General features: G+C 37.8%; 1 protein-coding gene across 4 annotated transcripts in view; it reads right to left on the minus strand.

The window, feature by feature from the left end:
- Nucleotides 1-16,545, minus strand: part of mtus1a (microtubule associated tumor suppressor 1a) — a 28,735-nt gene extending 12,190 nt beyond the window's left edge. The window contains exons 1-7 of one of the 4 annotated variants that reach the window (XM_056770072.1): nucleotides 16,366-16,545; nucleotides 12,231-13,793; nucleotides 11,547-11,781; nucleotides 10,748-10,876; nucleotides 9,413-9,517; nucleotides 8,509-8,616; nucleotides 1,855-2,075 (exon numbers count right to left, since the gene is read on the minus strand). In XM_056770072.1, coding sequence (XP_056626050.1) covers nucleotides 1,855-2,075; nucleotides 8,509-8,616; nucleotides 9,413-9,517; nucleotides 10,748-10,876; nucleotides 11,547-11,781; nucleotides 12,231-13,688 — 2,256 coding nt within the window. In that variant the 5' untranslated portion in view covers nucleotides 13,689-13,793; nucleotides 16,366-16,545. Of the gene's footprint in view, nucleotides 1-1,854; nucleotides 2,076-2,309; nucleotides 2,329-6,148; nucleotides 6,216-6,630; nucleotides 6,753-8,508; nucleotides 8,617-9,412; nucleotides 9,518-10,747; nucleotides 10,877-11,546; nucleotides 11,782-12,230; nucleotides 13,794-16,365 lie in introns of those variants that run through there. The other 3 variants (XM_056770073.1, XM_056770074.1, XM_056770075.1) reach the window with 3 other exon arrangements.
- Between the last annotated feature and the right edge of the window lie 1,391 nt (nucleotides 16,546-17,936).

Consider the following 17,936-nt stretch of genomic DNA (forward strand, 5'->3'; position numbering starts at 1 on the left):
AGAATAAAAAACAGGCCAACAAACGTTTAATTGGACTAAAAAGAACATGAGAAGAGGGACTGTTAGGTGACCTTAAAATGTCAAACGGGTGTCAGATATCTTCAAGGTGAAATAAACCGGTTATGAACATTAGACGTGACCTTGGACCATTGAGGTTAATCTCCCTAACAATTAATATTCTATCATTATTTACTTATCCTCATTCCAAGCATCATAAGACTTCCTCCCATGAGAGAAATGTTTGGGTAAATATGACAGGGTAAAACCTTCCCCAGTCACCCATGAATAACATATATATAACATTATATATTTCAAGTTTGGTCTTTGTCCAGCTCCTGTAGAAGATCAGCATATTTACTTAATTACATCTGAAATAAATGTATGATGGTAAGAAGCGCAAACAAAAAGCTCTCGTTCTTTAGTGTCTGATATATAGTAACTAACAGCTGCTATTGTCCTTTTCTTATGATCGATTTTACTAGGTCAACAAAGAGGTGTATATAATATATTCAACCGTGAAGAAAAATTAAGAGACCATTCCAAATAAGCATTTCTAAATGTATTGTGTCCATTTCGAGTCCAGAGTCTGTTGTCTTTCAATTAAATAAAATCTCAGGAGTGACAAAGTCATCCAACAGTGATGTGAAAGACTGACAGCATGACAAGACTAATAAAAACTGTGATAAATCCAGGTTATCACATACATTTTTTTTTACTTTTTCTAAACATGTTCCTCAACATACTGTTGAATTGCCTAAATTGTACTGCTTAAAAGCGAATACTTGATTTTGTTGCAGTGTTTTTCTCAAGTTTTCATTTTCGGTAAATAAATGCAAATTAAAATGTTTTTTATTAGAAACTTGGGAGAAATATTGTTAGTAGTTCCCAGAATGAAACAAAAATTATAATTTCACCTAGTCACATACCTATAGTCTAAATTTTAAATATTGGAAAGACTAGTTTAGCCAAGAAACGGTTCTTCTCGGTCTCTTTTGATTTTTATCAGAAATAATCTACAGGCACTCTATTGTTTGTGAATGTGTACGGGGAATTAAGTTGGGCTCACAAAAGTGCTCATGTGCAGTAACGTTTGTTTATCTTGTTAAGATGAAACCGTCTGTAAATAGCACATTTTTTAAATCAGAAAAACATTCTCCGAAATGGTCTCCTAATTTTGTCCGCGCCGGTGCATATACTTCAACAGGTCAGAAACTACAAGACTGTGAAGTATATAGACAGATGTGTATGCCTTCATATAACCATTTATCTAAGAGCCTTCTAAAATTGTCAGGCACTAATCCGTCCTGAGACAAGAATAGTAAACCTCCTATATAACAACTTCAGTAGAAGTTAGTTTTAAAATCCACAAGGAATATGCATTGTTTTTTTGTGTTGTTTATTGCAGTTGTGTCATACTGATAAACTACACTACAGTGTAACAAACAAAGCTTGAAAGGTCCTAATGAGTGAATCTAAAATATCATTGTATTTGTATTTGAACCGGTTTATAATGAAGGTGCTGCAAAAGATACAAACTTAGATAACTATAATCTGTTGAACCAACAAAACAAACTTTAGGCTTAAACATGACGCTGCTCAAACCCTGCCTGTCCTCAAACACAACCATACATACACAAACAACTGTAACACAGTAAACACAAGCATATGTGTTAACATACTAACAACCATTTGCAAAATACAAACCTAAGACTTAAATTAACCACAGAAGTTATTAAAAATATCTTCTGTATTATTCTAGGGACAGTTTGAAGTTGTCATGCTATGTAGACACTCATTACAGCTTAAAATGTGGCTTATCCAATCAAAATCCAGATATTTATAATAGCAACTTACCTCTGCATAAAGGTGCTTTATAACCACAGCAATAGCCTCGAACCTGCGGTTGTCGGATCGGACCGTGTTCTCCAGCTGTTGGATGGTTTGGTTCTTCTTCTCGCACAGCGCTTTATAGTACTCCACACTCCTCGACTTGCTTTCAGGTGGTACCAGGTCCGGTTGGCCATTTGTTGGGGGCTGCAGGTTTCGTGACGCTGTCTTCGACTTGTTCCTATCAACTGTAAGAGAACATGCGTTCAGCGTTGTGACAACGTTCAGCATTATTTTCCTTAAAGTAGCATTCAAGGTGATTTCAGATGAATGAGAAGAGACATCGAGCTTCGACCCAACAGAGTTTGCATCATACTAATGTGACAAATTGATGATGTCTGTACACCAAGATCGTAGACACGATCTACAAAGCAAAGACGACTCCAACATCAGCAATCTAACGCTGAACGATAAGAGCTCACCCATCAGAAGATAATGCCTTCCCCTTCACAGATCCGGCCATCAGAGTCATCTTATTTTAGCAGGGCTATGCCACTGCGGTTTTCATTTACATCATCTTATAAATATAACAGCGGTGCATCATCATGGCACGAATCCCCCTAACAAAGTTCCCATTACGACTAGCGGATAGGTACCTGAAGTTAACAATCCAAAAAAGATTAACACTTCTAAAGGTTGCATGGACCTGATCTGGGTTTGCTTTATACATTTCTGGGTAATATGACTATTTTCCCAACGGCAATACCTTAAGTCTCAATGTTGTTAATCCTCCATGTCCTACATGAGTCATAACATAACAGCTCTATGAAAGTAGCCTTGGACATTTCTGAAATACCAGCTTTAATAGGACAGGGGTGAGACCACAACCCCCATGAGGCCTTTCTCCTCTAATGTCGCTTCAACGTCAACACATTTAAAGCTTTAAAGGGATAGTTCACCCAAAAAGGTCATAATTTGTCATTATTTACTTAACCTCTTCATTTCAAACGTGTATGCTTTCCTTCTGCAGACCACAAAAGAAGATATTTTAAGGGATAATGGTGGCATCCATTCATATCTATTGTATAGACACAAAACCAATGCAAGTCAATGGGTACCCCCGTTATTCAGTTACCTCCTTTTGTGTTCTGCAGAAGAAAGTCATACAGTTTTGAAATGAAGTGAGTAAAAGATGACAGAATTTTCATTTTTGGTTGAACTATCCCTTTAAGTTTACATCCGCAAAGTCATTCAGGAGAAACAATGCAGTAAACAAACAATATTTATCAAGAGAAAAACAGATGTGTTTTAATGTATTTATTAGCATGCATTCTTATTTGGTTCAAACCATGTTGAAGTAGTTTTAAAACAGTTTTGAGCATTTAGCCGGAACTGTTGCTAAAGAAGTTTGTAAGACTCCCTATGAAAAAAGGACCAGCTCTGATTCATGATTTGTACTTAGATCATGCATTAAGAATGCAAAAAAAAAACGCTTGAAGCTTAAAATGCACTTGGTAATAAAAGACAGACATGCTGCTAGAACATATTTTACGTACTAAAAAAACCTTTAGAGGAGAGAGAATCATTCCAATATCATAGAATGTGCGCTGTTTGACACTATTAGGCACCACGTGGGTCTTTCGGAGGATCAACAAGAGTGGAAACACTGAACAGAGCTTTGGATGCCAACCATCTTGGGAACTCAATCCAAATGTCAAAATTTCCAACAGCCATTGTCTGGAATTTGCCTGTAAATTTACACGCCTTTGACAACACTTAAAAAAACTGATCTTTGACTTCAGATGCATTGCGTATATACAGTACACTGCCACTTCAAAAAAAGACACCACCTGGATTTAACTAAGCAAATAGGTAAGAGCATCCCATTGGATTGGAGGTCTAGGTTCATCATCATTACGGGCTCACAGAATGAGTTCAGCTGACTACCTGAATATACTAAATGACCAGGTTATTCCATCAATGGGTTTTTTCTTCCTTGATGGCATGGGCATATTCCAAGATGACAATGCAAGGATTAAAGCTACAGTTTGTAAAAAAACGCCACTAGAGGGCTCACGATCAAAACAACAACAATGGCGTAGCTTGATGATGACGGTGTGAAGGAGCATAGAATGATGGGATCTGTTGTCTTCAACTCAATCGCTGATGGCCATCAATCACAGGGGAAAGTGAAAACTTGTTGGCGGATGAGGTAAAGTAATAAAGTTTTATAAATGTTGCGTATATATGTGGTCCATAAATAAGTGACTGCTTAAAACAAGCTAGTGGTTTGCCAGACGCTAGACACAACTTCCGCATTTGTCCACGACACCGTTGTGGCGCGTTAACTACATCCGTAAAAGTGGTAACAAAGGGTAATGCAGAATTGATTGTCACTGTTTAGAATGGCGATTTTCTCACAATTTACAACTAGTTTGAAACATTTGAGATATTGTAAGTACTCAGCTGAACAAAATATATAACATGGCCTAGTGGGATATTTTACAGCAAAATTGTTACCCACTGTACCTTTAATCAGGCTAAAATTGTGAAAGAGTGGTTCAGGGAGCATGAGACATCATTTTCACACATGGATTGGCCACCACAGAGTCCAAAGCTAAAGGCGGTCCAATGAAATATTAGTGTGTGTGAGTTTTTTGGGGGACCGGCAGTTTATATTATTGTTCTTCCTATCCAACATCCTGCTACGCCTTTCAAGACAAAGTTACAAACCACTCCAGGTCTGTTAGCTTACTGTAACCACCCTTAAAATAAACAAAACTATTTAGCCTTGCACATAGAATGAAGGACTTAGAAACGGCACTATTCACAAATTGACTTCCATAATCAAGTGTCGTGTTGCATACATTGTATACATCAGCTTAGTGTAAAACAAGGTGTTGTGTATAAAGTTATATTGCAGTCTTACACTTATCAGCAGTTTCCTTCTATTTCAATATAATTACTTTCAGAATTAGCAGTGCATTTCTGAGAAGCCCAAATTGAGGTCATTAGTTTGGTGTGGCTTATTATAAAAGGAGAGATTCAATGTAATTCAAACCATAAGGTGCCATTACTAGGTAAACATCTGTGTGCTTCCCTCTGCTGGTCATCTTGGGTAAGAATATTCTTCTAACATGGAATGGCACACTTGAATTGAATTGTCTGTTATGTTCAATTAACCTCTTGACAAACCAAATCAAATAAATCATTATAAATAACATTTGTTATTAAACATTCTGCAGATATTAGAAAAATAAACCGACAGAACATAACCAGCTCATTTCAAATACACCCAAGTGTTGTTGTAATTCCACCAGTGACCCCCAGAGGTCTCTGTGGGTAACGTATGCTTTTAGGCCTCTTTAAATGTTAACACATTTTTTCCTAATTCACAGGTCAATATGCAGATACATCTACAAGCTACAAGCCATCATGATTGATGTAATCTTGAATCATTTGATTAGTTGAATCAGGAGTGTTTGATTGGTTTTGGTAAAAAACTCATGAAAAAGACAGGACAGGCCTTATATAGCACATTATTTGATGACATTTGATAAAAAAAGCTAAATAAAAATAGATTGTGATTTTATAGATTCCTTTTATCCAGACAGTGCTTAAAAATGGCTCAGCCAACAAATAAGATTAACCAGAAAAAAAATGGTTGTATGAAACATTACACGGCACTCCACTTGATTCTGATTGGCCAACCGCAAAATTCCAAGGTCTGATATTCCCAGAAAACAACCGCTCAAAACTAATAACACATGGTACCCCGGAAGATGGGAACCATATTGACATTTATATTTCATATCAGTGTTATATTAAACTATAACTATGTCTTTTAATAACATATATGACACTTCTATTTACAAATGATTCTATTCACGTTGGGTTCTGATCACACTGTTCTGCAGATAACAACCGCCTGCCTGCCTTATATATATTATTTTATTAGGGGACTTCATACTTCAAGAACTGCCTACCTAAATCAACGCCCAATGAAATAACCTTGAACAATCCAAGTCACCAGAATAAATAATGAAACATTTCAATAAAAATGATACATAAAGATGATTTTAATCGAATAACATATTTGGTTTTAATCTGTGCATACAACAATATGCATCAGACACAGTATAAGTCATCTTTAAAAGCATCTCCCAAGATGTCAATAAAGCTATAACGGTCACTGATATGCATTTATATTTAGAGCGATATTTTAACAGGCGAAACCTTAACCAAGGACTTTGCATAAATCACGGTATAAATATGGACTACATTTGATATATGGTTATGGAAAATATGATATACTCCCTACCTGTCCTTCTTTGGTCACAAGAAAAAGAAGCGTTTCCTGAATAAATCTCCATTATGTTTACATGGGACTTCATCTTGACTAAATGTTTACAAGATATAATTAACCCCGCAGACAGAATAAACAGCCCTAAATAACCTGCAGGGGGTTGAAACGGGAGAATTAGGTTTCTCGACGGGTGTACTAACACACTAAAAATAAATCAAGTATGAATTAAGTGCATCTACCAAGTGATCATCATAAAATATTGTTGCAGATACGTAGATTTTATTCTTTAAAATGTTTTTTAATGGAGTGACTGTAGACATCTACGGGGTATATGCAAATATCACTCTCTGGCACAGAGAGAAGCACACGTCTAAAGATAGAACCAACACCACATGAGAACCGACAGCATCTGAGAGCCACCCAGATTTCATCTTAACCATCTGTGCAGAATGCAGGAAAAGCCACAACAACACAATATTAAAACCGGAGAAACACACCTGTCTGAAACACCACAGTGCTCCTGCATCCCGACAGCCACTGGAGGTTTCTGAGTAAGCCTTTAGCTGTCAGCCTCACATGAATTATGGACGGAGAGAATTTAGGAGAGAAAAACATCTTGCCAAAGAAAAAGAAAAGGAGCAACTCTTCACAAGCAGAACAAACAGCAGCCTCAGTGTGCACACAGGCCGAGAGTCATCTGCCAAACAAATGACCAAGACTGTGTTGAAGGAAGGAAAAAAAACCTGTGTCTTCCAGTCACACTTTAGTAAAAACTAATCGATGGAACCTGCTTTGACTGAAACGGGGCAGGAGTTTTGACAACACGGCCCCAGAGACAAATGAGGCAGAGCAGTAGGATTCATCCATCAATCAGAGCTTTCAGCATCTCCTGCTCTCTGCTTGCTGCTGAGGAGGTGCAAGATGCTGGGTGATGGGAGGGGAGTAAACAGCAGAACAGAAGTGGGTGGGCTGTAACACAGGATCTCTCTCTCAGCGTTTTCTATTCCTCATACTTGGGGGAGGGTTAAAAATGGTGTGAGCGAATGCAACAGCTCACAGCATGATGTGGTCACGCTTGATGAAGAGCATAATGAAGCCTGAACGCCAAATCAACGTGATAGTACAATCAGTCAAGGAGTTAAAGAATTGTTGACTTGAAGCATGAAAAGGTGATTTGTCCCAAAGTGTTAGAATCACTGTAAACCATAATACAAGTCATAACTGGGCAGGGAACAGTTTTCTTTGAGGACACAAACAGAGCACTGCCAAGCTTCCACAGAAACAGCAAGAAAACAAGCTTCCCACTGAAGACATAAAGTTATGTCTGAAATGCAATTATGTTTAAGAGATGCTGCTTACAAACAACACATTCCTACACATCTCAGGTTGTGGGCCAAATACTAAAAATAAAAAAACACAGAAAGCAAAGGTTGAATGCTGGTTTAACATGTTGGAATGCATAATAAACATTTACTACAAGGTTATGAAAAATATATATATATATTTGGGCTGTCAAAAGATGAATCGCATCGAGAAAAAAGTTTGTGTTTACATAATGTATATTTGTGTTCTGTGCATAATAATTTTGTATTTATTAACACATACACATGCATGTATTTATGAAAAATCTAAAAATAATTAAACATTTATATATAGTTTCAATTATTGGTAAATATAAATAAATACATGTAAATATTTGCTAAATATGTATACATGTGCATGTGTTTGTATTTATAAAAACAAAATATGCACAGTACATAGACATGTATTATGTAAACACAAACTTTTATTCTGGATGCGATTAATCTTTTGACAGCCCTAATATATATATATATATATATATATATATATATATATATATATGATGGGTTAGTTTGTAATAAATGTCTAAATGTTATCTTTGGTGCCCAATCCAATTACACTATATGAACTGTGCGATTCTGTTTGAAGGTAGAGGATAGCACTGATAATTGAATTTATTGACACACAATACCTGAACCAGTTTAGATTTACACAAGCATGAAGACTTTAATCTTCCACTGAATCTCTGAAAGGAATGCGAAAGCCGTTCTTAATTATGACATTTGAGGTTAGAAGCTAAACACAGAGAGGAGGAGGCTTGACACTAGAAAGAGGCTGACTGTGTTATTGACTTGGTTGCGATAAAATAATCCTGCATTGCTAATGCGGCATTTCAGCTGAGCCCACACAGTCTGAACCAACTGGCAACTTGAATCTGAATGAAAGTATGAATGGGATTTTTCGTTTTTAATTTAGAGACTTCCACAGAGCAAAAAGGTTAATGTAAATTCATATTTACAATAACAGTTACTGTTGGTCCTCTTCTGTAACTGAACAGTATGTTAAGGTCTTACCTGTTGGAGTGACAACAGGTCTCATTGGTCGAGCTTTGGTTGGGGTTTTCAGAGGACTGCTTGAAGACCTCGCTGAACTTTGACCTGTTAAAGATGTGTTCTTGCATCCTGCAAAAGTAAACAAAATGTCACTTTAAATTCTTGGCGAATGAAACTAAACTTCCCATATAAAATGTACTGTTAATTTTGACAATACAGACTTCTCTGCGCTATGAAATGTGTTATTTTAAATCCACATAAACATCTCTTCTACAGAACTAATACGTACTAGCAATTTTACTCGTTTTAGAGATGAAATATGCTAAAGATATGCTATTAAAAGCATCTACTGGTGAGGTTGCAAATTGCAACCAACAGCTCCACCATCCCTTTCGAAACACTACGGTGGCTGACACACAACTAAGATGTTGTCACGTTTTTGCTTCTTTGCTGAAGGAGACAACATATTTACGAAACCAGCTGTGTAGAGCAGATTGTCAGTTTAGGGCTACTTTAGAAACAACATGGTGAATTCCATGCAAGGGGACCCACGGTGTATGTGATAAAAATGGTCATACACCTCCAAAGACAAGTTCAATTCAAGTTTATTTATATAGCGCTTTTCACAATGTGCATTGTTCCAAAGCAGCTTACAAGAGCAAATAAAAAAACTGAAAAACACAGAAAGCTTAAACACAGCACAGTGCATGGTGTTTAAAGAACAAGCAAGATCATTCTAATAAATAATATCTAATAAATAATTGAATAAATAAATGCAGTCTCCCGGTGAGAAGGCCAACACTGCCCTGCTGTGGCGAGGATAGTTACGTATATTATATTGGATTTCTGTCAATAGATTGTTAAAAAAACTACACGTTGGACATTTAAGTGCAGTATTTTAAGTCATCAAAGGCATGACTCATACCTGATGGTACACTTCTTGTAGATGGAGATTGTAGTTTACTTCTGAAAAGTGTGGTCCTGTTAGATGGAGGTTTACTCAAGGCTCCCAAAGAGGTCTCTGCCTGGTCTGAAAAAAAAACCCCACAAATTGATTATTTTCTACAGTGTTCTAGAGTACACAAAGTCCTCCGTGGTTTGACTCGAGTGTTGCTATCTACCATAGCAACATCATATATAATAATGTAAAAACATCCTACTGTAACCACAAACAGCAACACAACCACTTTAGAATCTGAACAAATAATTTTGGAGGAACATAAATATAAATCACATAAATTACATCAAGAAATGTTGAAATCCACACTCGAGCATAAAGTATTTCTACTTACTTCTCCATAAGCGTGGCTTAGGTTTTGTGTGAAAAGCAGCCAACAAAGGAACAATACAAAAGCTATATGATCCAATAAGGAGGCATGAAAAAAGTGTCACATCACACTGAGAACAACTTAGCTGGTGGTTCAGAGAGGAATTGGAAAAAACCTGCTCTGAGAAATCAGTCAACGTCCCTCTATATGCAGACATGACCATCCACAGCAAGTTAAACATAATGAAGTAAAAAAAACATTACATAGATAGATCCTCATCATTTCACATGCACTGCTTTCCCATTATTCCTCCATGTGAACGGAGGTGGAACAAACCCTGCCTCGCAGACATCTGTGACTGAGCAACCCCATCCATACAACAACAAACCCATCCTCCAATGAGATCAGCAGACTATTGAATAGGTAATGGAGAATAATTGTCTAGACTGACAAACTGTCCGATTTTTTCAAGTCTCAACTGTGCCCATCAAACCGATTATTCTGCCTACTTGAAACTTCTTGTCAAAACTAGACTGAATGCTTTAGAAAGGATTTAATATTGGGCTTTGGGTTTAATGCAACGCTGACCTAGTAGGGAATGTGGGTCAAGCTTCATGAGGGTTGATCTGGCAAAAGTAACTAAAGTATATTTTTTAAAATTCTACACAGACAGAGCTGGTAAAGCTCACATGATGTAACATGTTCTATAGGACATAAAGTGACCCTTGGACAAAAGCTATGAACAAACCAATGCCATTTATAATAGGACAGTCGATTATTACAAGTAAAGGTATTGTAAATGTTTACCATTGTGATTTTTTTCTCCCACTGTACTGTAGAACCTCAAACATCTATATTTAAGACACATTGGATTTTGTGTTTATCGTATCTATGTCAATGCACAATCTGTAATCATTAGAGCCCTGGACTCTCAAGATAAAAAGTAAAATTTGAGTATATCAATTTCAACCATCTTTTAGGAAGAATCTTACCCTGCTTTGGGTGTCCATTTGTGTGAGAAATGCTGGAGGTTTTAGCCTGCGTTTTGGGTTTGATGGGCAGTTTGGAGGCTAATAAAGTTGATGGCGCTGTAAACTGGCCAGTTCTGGACTGGGCTCCTCCTGAAAGTGAATTTTGTGCTATTTTAGTGAACAAGCGACAAATGATTCTTTGCTGCAATATGTGAAGAAGAGCAAAGCAATTTATACTGTGAAAATAATACATGTACATGCTCCGTTTCATTGTCACTGGAATTGTGTTGAAGGCAAGAAAATGAACACAACATTTGTAATATAGAAAATAGTGTTTTTTGGTAGGTTGATGCAAATACAATTTGTAAACATGCCTTTGTATAACCCCTGTAGGTGACCAGGAAACGTGCATTAAGAAAAAACTACAATGTCTTGTAAACATCTAAAGTGAAGTGAAAGTTACCTATTTCTGCTCAGCAGAGCAAATCATTTTATACAGGTTCGGAACAATTTAAGGGGGGTTAATAATGACAAAATTTTCATTTTGGGGTAAACTATCCCTCTAACCACTAGCTATGACCTCCTAGAATCTATTTCACAAAACAATAAGCTCACTATTCATAACAAAAAATAAATCCATAGGTCATCAAGCATAAGAAGGTAAGGCCCCTTCAGCTTTTTTATTTTTTCATCTTTGGTCTCAGTGCAGGTGTCTTTTGTGTTATTATAATAAAATGTTATGCAATACAATACAATACATAACTCATAAACTTCAAAGTATGGCTGAAAGACAACCCACTTCTATAAGAAATGCACTTACCCTCAGTTGTGCAGAGCAGGACTCTAGGTGAAGGCATATCCAAGGTATTGCTGTCATCTTTTCCTGCTGTCCCAAGTTTGATCTTAGACGCAGCCGAGAGAGGAGGCCGAAGGAATGGACCTGGAATGCGAGCAGTAGAGGCTCCTCCCGTCCTGGCTGGGGATGGCTGAGGGCCAAGCCTGCCTCTACTCCACTCGCATGCTGCCGCTCCTGTCGCCAGCTTGGCAGACACGGCCTGTAAGAGAAGTTGTCTTTCAGCGACTCCCTCTCATACATGCAGTACACTCACTGCAGTGTTGATCATGAAAAAGCTTAAGCGCGGGATCAACGCTCAAACTCGGGCAGACTCAAGATGTGAACAGCTTTTGTAATAAAGTCCCCATGAGAATTCTGAAGTCGCTGCCAAGTTTTTTTCATTCCCATCCCCGCTCCAGCTCAGTAAACATGATGCAATATGTGCATATGGAACGCATTTTCCAAAGAATTAGCTTGCTGTCCTCTCGCAGCAGTAATTAAAACTGCAATTACATCACAACAATATGTTTCCTTTATACTTTTTTGTGAATTGTACTTTTGTTATGGCCCAAATTATGCAAGGTTGTATAAATATACAGTATATGGACAAATACCAATAAAATGAAAGAAATGAAAGTTGCTGAAATCAGGTGAAATAAACATGCTCACCATCAAACTGATTTTCAGGTTCTTCCCACGAACCTTCAGTGACTCATTCCCTTGAAAAACTTCTTTAGACGACTCGGATCCATCTGGTTTGATCTTTCCATCCTTGTTCTGAGCACTTCCTTTAGATAAAGTCTGTGGTGTGGCGGAGATGCTCAAGGTCCCATTGACCCTCTGATTTTTTTCTTGCGAGCCATCTGTAGCAGTTTTGAAAGGGGTAGCGCTTTCAGACCACCGGCGAGGACGAGATTTTGAGGCCAGACCGCTCTCTTGGCAAGTGGATGAGCGAGTCCTTTTAACCACGACAGAACTCTTTACATGTCGGGCTGGTGTAGCACAGGTGTTGGTGACTGCCAGAGAGGTGGACTTATTAGGTGATGACTTGCGCTGAGAAGAAAGATCCAAATTCTCACTTTCATTAGCTTGAAGAATGTTGCTTGATGAGGTCTTTGGTGCACTTGACGTCTTGAAAGGGTTGGTGGCACGGGATATAATTTTAGACTTTATATTACTGAAGTTAGGCTTGGGAAACCTTTTGATTTCTACCTTTTTGCTTCTGTTAGCCATCAATGACTTGGGCTTTGGAGAGGCGTCACATTCCTGCCTATTGATGATCTGAGCCATTGGGCTCACTGAATCACCTTCATCTTTTTGAAGTGGTGACTCTGAAAGAGGTGGAAGGCAAAATGTTTTATTACTTACAGACTGAACCGGAGTCGAGGTTTGAGCGTTCCCGCTGATGTCTAAATCCTCCAAAGCCATGAGGTGCACAGTTTTCCCTTCCACAGGAGTCGAGTGACTGGCTCCACCTGTGTTGCACGGCAACTTTTGCACATCTTTACTTGATTTCTGATGAACAGGTGTTGCACATTCATGTTTCTCGATGTCCGGCAATTGAATCAAATCTCCCTCTATGAGAAAGGTCTGATCGCCTGGTTGAATGAAGGTACACTCTAAGGCCCTATTCTTGGATTCTCCTGTTGACAGCTTGGCTGGATGTTCTTCTCCAAGACCCTCACAGACATCGGGTAACATGCCCGACACCACACCGATGTCAGAAGATATATCCAAGGAGGTCCTGGACTTCCCAAGCACTGAGATGTTAAGTGGCTGTTCAGTATCATGTAAGATGAAGCTGTTGCTCCTCATCACCATCTCACTAGAACTGACAGAACAGCAGTTCTCACCGGAACCACGTCTTGATGGCTTGTAGGAGTCAACTTCAGTGCATTTAAAGCTGCCGGAAGTGCTAGGGTACCTTATCTTTAAGGTTTTTTTAGAGGTAGCATCACTGATGCAATCCTTCATTTCTACATCCGGAGGACTGTCTGAACTTCCACAACTCAAACTGCTCAAGCTCCTCATTGAATCGGGAGAGGGCTCACTGGGGCAAGTAATGTTATTGCCATTTTTGTCCTCAATCGAAAAAGTAAGATTCATAGAATTATGCTTGATCTCCATTCCCTTGCTGTTGTCGAGATGTTTTACATCAGAAGTGTCTGATCTGGCTTTTGTTTTGAGAACTGTAGTTATTGGGCTTTATTGAAGCTCTGTCAGTAAATGTCCCTGAAAGGAGAATAACATGTTTTAAACATATGCATGCCAGAATTCTAAAAAAACACTCTGCCATCTAGTTTACATTGATATTACCCATCCTAAAAATACAGTATTAATTCACTTTGGGTACCTGCTAAAAAAACACAGAACATAAATCAGAACCACTATATATTTGCAGGACCTGTTGTTGCATTGGGGAAAAATGTACTGCAATCTTTTAGTAGACATGTTACGTAATCCATTGACACTCTTTTAATGTCATAAGAAACTAATCCCCCAATAAATTCTTCATGTGTTTGCTAGAAAAACTCATTAAAATTTAAACAGTCTCATCTTATCGAATTCTGTTCCTCCTCAAGGTAGGACGAAAACATGTTTTAAATTATACAGCACAGGATAAAAGTTGGCATATCATGCTGCCTTATTTTTATTTTACCACAAAAACATTGATTAATTAAAAAGACCCCTTGATGCAGTGTTGTAACAAAAGGTATAACATAATATAAACTGAATGGGAGGGGCCGCCAAACATAATATCTAAAAAATGCTTATTAAAACACACTTTTTATTCAAATAGTAACAGAAGTAATAACTTCAAAGAGCAAAATTTACATACGGCCAAAACGCTGGCACACAAATAAATGTCAAATACAGGCCAATTAATAATAAGAACTGCAGTAGTGCAGTCAAGTGGCTTAGATGTAACATGTTGTGAGTTTAAGAGAAATGAGAGGTCAACAGGAGAGCATGTATTTAGATAAGCAATCCCGAGTGCTAGTGAAAACACCTCGCTGTGTTTAGCAGGAACATATATAACTCTGTGTTTAAAAAAGGGGCTTGTCTGAGGTGTAACCTTAATTACAAAGGACTTGGAGGGGATTATCACGCATGCCATAACTTGTGAAATGCACCACCCAGATTGATATAATGACCATTACAGTTTAAACAACATGTCTTGATTTAATACAAAACACAAGTTAATTAAATGTTATGATAAAAATGAAAATAAACAATGACAAATCATCGAATTTGGTTCGGTCTCTCCATGTTAACAGCATCATTGCACTACTCGGCAGGAGTGGATGAGACATGGCATACTTTATCTCTGCTGAGTGAGGGGACTTGCATGCTCTAATGCACTCCTGTCAAGTACAATGAGTGGAGAGGCCAGTTAATGTAGATGCAGAGATGAACTTTCTGTTGTCCAGCTTCTTTTAAAACACCAACAAAACTCACATAAAGAGAACCATTATCTGCTTTCAAGAACCATTATATGCTTTCAAGGTAAATGTGTCAAAGCCCTGAGTGACTTTACCTTGCAATATACTACAGACTGGAATAAGACAGATCTTTTACATTTTATAGCTCAAATTCTGTAAATTGAATTAGTTTAATGTTTTAACATTCATGGCACCTGGCAGCTCCTTCACAAACAAAGTACTCTAAATCCATGCATTTTCAGCCACGTTTATAATGAATGAACTCTACAGTACATTTCTTACTAAGATAGGCATATATGTGACCATGGATCACAAAACCAGTCTTAAGTAGCACGGGAACATTTTAAAAAATACATTGTATGGGTCAAAATTATTGATTTTTCTTTTATGCCAAAAATCATTAGGATATTAAGTAAAGATCATGTCCCATGGAGATATTTTGTACAGTTCCTACCTTAAATATATAAAAACTTTATTTTTGTGAGTGGATGGCCTGCATCAGTGCTCCTTATTAACAACTTCAAGGCAATTTTCTCAATATTAAGATTTTTTTTGCACTTTCAGATTCGTGGTTTTAAACGATTGTGTCTCAGCCAGATCTTGTCCTATTCTAACAACTCATACATCAATAGAAAGCTTATTTATTTCAGGTTATGTAAACATCTCAATAAGAAAAATTTGACCCATAAGACTGGTTTTGTTGTCCAGTGTCGCATATTTTATGTGTTTACCAAGGCAGATCAAGAAATCTTTACTCGGCTCACTGACTATGTGAAAGGTTACCTTAGGAACCAACAGTGTGCTTAGTCATTTACAGTCTGACTGCTCATCCAAACGCTAGGCATTAAGAAACAAGAGCCCCTCTGTTAATACCTTACTACTGGTCGGAGAATAATTTATGAAGTGTTTTAGTTCATCTTAAAAGGGACATAAAAATGATACGTTGCACTCTCATAAAAGGCTGCATGGCATACAACACGTGATTTGGTCATTGTTCACGGTTAAAGTTACCTAGTCTGGAAAAAAGGTTTACATGTCATACTTTCATAGCTGGGGTATCTAATGGTTTATCAGTTCATAGCATAAGTCACAAGCAAACCTATACTTTGAATAACACAGCCACTACTGTAATACAAATCAAGGAAAACAAAGACATGCGAGTCTATTGCTCAAATCAATGTACAATATATCAATTTCAAGTATCATATCAAATCAAGTATTAAACATCCTCCGAGTGAAATAAGTAATTAAAAACGTATATCTTTTGGCCCACACTTCTGAAGAACATTATATTATTTAATACAGTCAGCGGCATGTCATTTAACTAATGAACCAAAAAATACATAAAAAGAAAGTCCTACCATGCAAAACATTATGTCAGTTCAGCGAATCCCATTCAGACTCCTGCAGCACTCACAGCTCCACGTCTCAGTATCAATCCTATTAGTGCTGTGGTAAACACTACACCAGACTAAACGCACCACTCTGCTTGTGGGCGTATATGAAGACTGCCAAGACTAACCCCTCTGCTCTTCAATAGCCATCAACGCCATCTTCAATACATCTCCTGCTTTGCAGCAATGGTCTCTCTCATAGGAATGTGGCAGAGTCCGGGTCGCTGTCAGCACGCTTTTGGGCTGTCCTAGCATACTAAAACACGCCTCTACTCGTACAGCGCTGTTCAAGTTCCAGCCTAGGCCTTGACTGAATGCATAATGCCTCAAGGCTAACTTTACAGAGCACGGCAACTGGTTGCCCTATAACCAGACAAGCCCTACTACATGAGGGGAGTGGCCAGGGCACGTTAGGCCAAAAGCAGCATTCACAGTTACTAAGCAGCCAGCTATTGGCATATCTTTATTTATTTATTTATTTATTTTAAAGGAATAAGAGAACAGGAGATGCTGGATACATGCTGTGTTGGAAAAAATACACATGCTACTGATACATTGAAATGCAAATATTTTAGTTTAAAGTAAACTAAACATAATAATAGAAACAAAAAAACTGATAAATAAATTTTCTAAATACAGGAAATGTACACAGCTTATAAATTTTCCATCCACCGGTTGACATCACAATATTAATTAATTGCAAAAAACTGCAGCGGCTATTTTTCAATAGATGCTATTTACACCAAGTGAAAATAGCGACAGATGCTATTTACACAAAGTTTAAAAAGCAGTAGGTTCTGTTGACAGCATTCTGTAAATAGCAGCATTTCTTAGCGATATGCTATTAACAAAATCCAAAGAAAATGCAGCTATTTTCGGTTAAAGTAGAAATAGTAGTTCTGTCATGACAACTATCAGAGGGTTTAGTGGGTTACTGTACATGACATATAAATGTATTTGGTCTTGGCGGAATAGATCTGCTACGCTGCTGCTGCTGCTGCTACTGATGCTGCGGAGCAATTACAGACACTTGCTACTGCCAATACGTCCACCACATGCTGCTGTGTGCATGTAGGGAATGCTGCTGCTGCACATATAACATATTTGAATAAACCCCTGACAAAGCAAGAGACACAGAAAGTACAATACAAGACAAGAACGGATGGCCCCCCAACAACAGATATATTGCCAACTGATATGTACTGCTTCTGCCGCGAAGGGCTATGTCAGGGCAGGGTCTACAACTACTTTGAGGGCCAGATTTATAAATAGATTGAAGAACGGTTTGCTGTGCTTTAAGAAATGCACGTCCTGACGCCCCATCATTAAAAGTCCAAAACGCTGCTACATTCAATATAAAAGTAATTCCCGCGGCTAATAAAGACAAAAGACACCAGTTAGGTGTAGGAAACTGGGCATTACAGTTTCTAAATAGGTTATACAAATTCTCAGTAAAATTAAACCCAGATTGAGCACATAATGGTCCTGTTTCACAGACACGGCTTAGCTTAAGCCAGGACTAGGCCTTAGTTAGGATA

The sequence above is a fragment of the Triplophysa dalaica genome, chromosome 16 (genome assembly GCF_015846415.1).
Source record: "Triplophysa dalaica isolate WHDGS20190420 chromosome 16, ASM1584641v1, whole genome shotgun sequence".
NCBI classification, from domain to species: Eukaryota; Metazoa; Chordata; class Actinopteri; order Cypriniformes; family Nemacheilidae; genus Triplophysa; species Triplophysa dalaica.